This window comes from Sinocyclocheilus grahami, unplaced genomic scaffold (assembly GCF_001515645.1).
Source record: "Sinocyclocheilus grahami isolate Dianchi unplaced genomic scaffold, SAMN03320097.WGS_v1.1 scaffold54.1, whole genome shotgun sequence".
In the NCBI taxonomy this organism is placed as follows: Eukaryota; Metazoa; Chordata; class Actinopteri; order Cypriniformes; family Cyprinidae; genus Sinocyclocheilus; species Sinocyclocheilus grahami.
In genome coordinates, this window is record NW_015505233.1 from 3,462,188 (window position 1) to 3,467,233 (window position 5,046).

Sequence of the window (5,046 nt, forward strand, 5' to 3'; positions counted from 1 at the left end):
CTGCATGGCTGCATGGCTTTGACCAACAGATGGCGCTAGCGTGCTGTCACTCTTGCGTTCCGCAGGCACCGAGTAAGTCTTTTTTTTTTTTTTTTTTGATTAGGTTAAGTCATTATTATGAGAAAGTTTTTTATTTAGTGGCGGAAACGGGCTTCCATAAATTTAACATTAATTTATTATTGAAATTTTTCCTTCATTTAAACTATACACCTAAAAAAAATAGTACTTTATTATTATTAATGCTATTTCTATAATAGAATTTTCCCAGAAATAATTGCGAGAAACGATATTATTGTCATTTTAAAGACCATTTTATGCCAATGAATATATATTCATAATGTAACAGTATAATAATGCAAGAAGGCCTACACACTTCCAAATGACATCAAACTTTTAATTCTTAAGAATATTTAGATCATGGAAATTAAGTATCAAAATATTAGATGCCTTAAAAATCCTGAATAAATAGTAAATAAACATTTTCTAACAAAAAGTGTAAAGTAACAAGTAGAAAAAAAGAAAAATGCACAAAGAACTTGTATGGAGATTTATCCATCTACAGATTTTTCCCTGACCTTCTTTTCTCTGTAAATTAAGGGTGCACACTGTTGCTGAAAAACACAATCACTACTTAGCAGCCAGATGTCCGTATGCACAAAGGCACAGATCCCTAAACAAGGCCATATTTGTAGAAGCATTTTTAAAATTTGAATTAGCACCTCATGACTACACCACGTTAAGTACGAAAAGCTTCAAAAGACACAGGCGCAAGTGGAATGTACAAAAATATTGCGTAACCAAAAATTATTGAGGTCATGTACATATATTGTGCGATAAGTCGATATATTGATTATTGCGACAGGCCTAAGTGTCTATGGATAAATACTAGAAGAACTTCTACATCCTTAAACAAACTTTTATATTCCGAACAAAAGTTGGTTCATTCCACATTCATTCAGGTCAGCCACGAGACTCAGTGTCTGGACTGTAGTCTACAATACCATCTCCTACTACTGCAACTTTTCACTGCTGTCTTTCTCTCCGTCTCCCTCTCTTTCTCTCTGTCTGACTTTCATTCCTTTTACTTATTTCCTCTTGCTCTAGCCTCTCTCACTCTTAAGCTTCTGAATCTGTCAAGGCCTCGAGAGGCTTAATCAGTGTCAGAACGGCCTTCACCAGAGCCTCCAGCTGTGGACATATTAGTTCACACACACACATACGCACGTGTGTGTGTGTGTGTGTGTGTATATATGTCTTTTGTTTCCCTGCAGAGGAAATTGTTCAAACTACTGGACACAGAATTAGACTGTCTAAGAGGGTGCTGAGGGGAGGCATAGGGCAGAACATCACCAGAGGACGCGCGCGCGCACACACACACCATATGCACACACATAATGCAACTCAGCTGCATGAATACAATTCTGATCCTTTGCCAAAGTTTGTCCTTGGTAAAACAACCATCTACCAGCGTTGTTGAAAAGTATGCATAAAATGCACAGAATGTTCATGCATAATCTTAAAGTGAGGACTGGTGAGATTGAAACGTGAACGCAGCTATATGAAATGTTTAGTGAGCGCAGGGCACCCTTCAGTGGACGACAGAGAAACTACACTCCCTTGTCGGATTAAAAGTCATTCCTGTGTTTCTTTGTAGCTTCATATAAATTACTTTCCTGCACCGCGTGAATCTACAGCGCCACGGCCAAATGTGAGTTTGCAATGTGTATTGAATGTTGTTGTTCAAAACCAATACCACGTATCGCGAAATAATGGCAAGAGACATCTTTTTATTCGCATTGACACAGTCGTAGTTTTTATTGACAACATACAACATGGCTAAAGTAGTCCGATTCGTAAATATACGACTATTGTTTTACTGAATCAGAATTGTACAGCGAGCGTAACCACAGCAGAACTCATGACTCTTGTGAGCCGGTTCTTTTAAATCTGAATCTGAGTCACAAATAAATGACTCGTGGTACTTTTAAGGGAATAAAAACATTCAGCGCGGCCACTGTACTGCGATTTACAAACAAATGACTCTTGGTTGGTTTGAGTGAATCAAATACGACGCGCCAGTGTCGTTTATTACAACCAAATGACTTTTGTAGGTCGGTATGTATGAGTTGTTCATAAAGGCGATCTACCGGTTTGAAGTCTGAATCATTTCACTGAATCATATAGACATTTAGAGCGGTTACTGAATCTGACTCACTTACTGAACTGCAAGTTATACATTTTTTAATTTTAATTTAATTTTATTTTAGTGATAACTTAATAGGCCAGTATGTAGTGAATGAAATGGGGCCCCCGCTGCCAAAACAGAATTCAGTAGGACACTCTGGGTTTGTGTAGCTACTTTGTTCATTCATTCAGTCATGATTAGCTTATGAAAGCAACTGATGATTAATGTCTTCTGTTCATTTTAACCTTTCATATGTTTTATATAAATACAAAGTGTCTGCAAGTATTGTGTGTAGGCCTAAGTTATATATACACAAACACCCACTCACAGAATAATACTGTAAGTGTCCACTGAATTCAATAAGATAATCATTTGAAGTGAAGCTGATTTGATCAAGACACAGTATGTCAGCTTGACCACACCGTGATTACTATTCAACGCAATAGGCTACTGTTATTTTGCTTTATTTTGTGATGCTGGAAATTTGTGGTCAAGCATAACATGATACAGCAAAAATCCTTTTACGATATCAAAATATATGTCAAAGGGGTCGTCTGTTTCTACTTACCTCGTATTTTCAATCTACTAAAACAACTGGGATAGTTAAGGATACTTTAAGTGCGAGTTATTTTAATCTCTGTCATTTTGGCTGCGCAGACAAATGTACGGATCCCTCTGAATCGCGAAATTGAATGTAACTGTCTCTGCTGTATATTAATCAGGTCATTCAGACGTTGCTTAGTAACGTTCCTAAAGCGTCCAGTCACGTAAGCTAATTCATCATCAAGACTAGACCTCCCAAGCCCCGCCTCCTATGCTAATGCGAATCCTCGCTGAAGGGTCTCGCTGAATGAGAGCGCGTTTGCGTGTGTGCTGTACAATCACACACCAGAGTATCTGCCACATACTTAAGAGTTACTTTATTTGAAATGCAAAGCTACTGAAGACCAGAATCAAGGCATTTTTGCAGGATTTTATTGTGTGAACATCCCTGTGCTGAAATGGGTGGCCAGGTAACCCGTACCTCTTTAGGTGAGTGACAGTAAAATTGCGTCTTTTCATAATTTCGAAGACCTAATATATGAATATCATTTATCTGAATTATTCTAATAATTATTTTTGTCTGCCTTTTCCTTAAATTGTCTGAATGAAATGTGTTTAGTTTTTTCTCATTATTGTAAAGACGTTATAACTAGCCTACTTGTAATATAGCCTACTTGTTGCTCAGAGTCCTATCATCAAACAAATGATTTTCTCTTCTGGTTCTCCAACATAAATGCATTTCAGATAGTTTCAGATAGTTTGTACTGTTGATCTCAACAGTTTGTCTTTCAGAGATCCATTGTTTTTATATAAAGCTAATTATAATGACTACAGAATAGCTAATCCTAAACGTAAAACAAAATGTTTATATAAAATTATATTTATAAAATGTTTTATAAAGATTAAATTAATCATAATTTAAAAAACATTGTTTTCTTTATTTAGCATTACTTAGCATTAATTATTTAGCATTTTGAGTATGTCCTCAAAGGGGCCATTTTTGTCGCTATAATAGTGAATCCCCACACAAATACACATAGCTTTAGATATGCCAGTTATATAGGTTTTGCTCTCTCTTGCTGTGAACAAGGAAAGTTGGCATAATAGAGCATTTCAGGTTTATACCCACTCAGTAAATGAAGCTGACACTGAGTCAACCTGACACTTAGGTCTGCTATTGCCTACAGCACTGAGAGAGAGAGTCGACACATATAATGGGACATGACATTAGTATCAAGAGAACATCTCTAACATCTCTTTAAATAAAGAGGAAAAACAAGAGATATTGAAATATGTGATTAGTGATTAGACTGTTTGTTGTTGTGAAGACCAGCAACTGCCCCCACAAAATAATGTCTTCACAAAAAGATCAAATGCAAAAAGTTTTCTTTGAGGGTTAGGTTTAGGGTTATAGGATAGAAAAGATCAGTCAGTCAAACAGAATGTAGTGAAAATCAACACTATGGAAACATAAACACATTTATTGGTTTTCATGTATTAGTCTTGACATAGAGGTCAGGGGTTTGTGGCTGGAATATTATTTCTATTTATGCCCCACTTGGCTGTATGCGTGTTTATATACAGTGTCTCATGATTCCCATATAAACACATACACAAATACACTCACCTGCAACTGCATGTCCTCAATTGCCCACACAGAGATTGTGCAGATAAAGTGGGTGAAGTATGCAGAATCAGTCTCTCGCTTGTGCAAATAAAATCTAAAGATTCAATTGTTGACTCACACCCAGTGAAATGTCAACAGCGGTTAATTAAAGAGAGAAATGTCTCTGAAATAAGACTGTGTCCTTGACTTAATGCTCCGGAGTGGTCTGGGAAAATATGAAAGGGAGTTGAGGAGTGAGTGTTTGATCACAAGCCAGTTTTCGCCTGTGAGAATCAGTGCACATTGGATTTGCTACTCTTTAATGGCTAGTTATATTTTCAATTATTTATTGTCTCATTCATCATCATGGAATTGTGTACTATACAAAATAGTTCCAGAAATTGACCATATTGCAGTTTTATATACCTACATTATTTCAGTCGTTTAAAATAGTCATTTATTTGCTAATTTCTTTATTTATTTGTTTGCTTTTTTGTTTTTGTTCTGGTCAGTCCAATAATTCTGTTTTATACCTAGCTCCACCACAAAAAAATACTTTAGTAATGAAAAAAATATTTTAGCATATTAATTTAACATACTTTTGTTATATATAAAGGAAAGCTATTCTTATATTTCAGTAAATGTTTTTTTCTTCAAAATATATGTAAAAATGTATCTTGCAGCAATAACTATATATATATATATATATATA

General features: G+C 35.7%; 1 protein-coding gene across 2 annotated transcripts in view; it reads left to right on the top strand.

The window, feature by feature from the left end:
• The window catches only part of neurl1ab (neuralized E3 ubiquitin protein ligase 1Ab), a 28,076-nt gene that overhangs the window by 14,339 nt on the left and 8,691 nt on the right, over positions 1–5,046 (top strand). Inside the window, exon 1 of one of the 2 annotated variants that reach the window (XM_016269737.1) lies at positions 3,038–3,217. The exons of the other annotated variant lie outside the window; for it this stretch is intronic. Coding sequence (XP_016125223.1) covers positions 3,187–3,217 — 31 coding nt within the window. The 5' untranslated portion in view covers positions 3,038–3,186. Of the gene's footprint in view, positions 1–3,037; positions 3,218–5,046 lie in introns of those variants that run through there. 2 annotated transcript variants of the gene reach the window in all.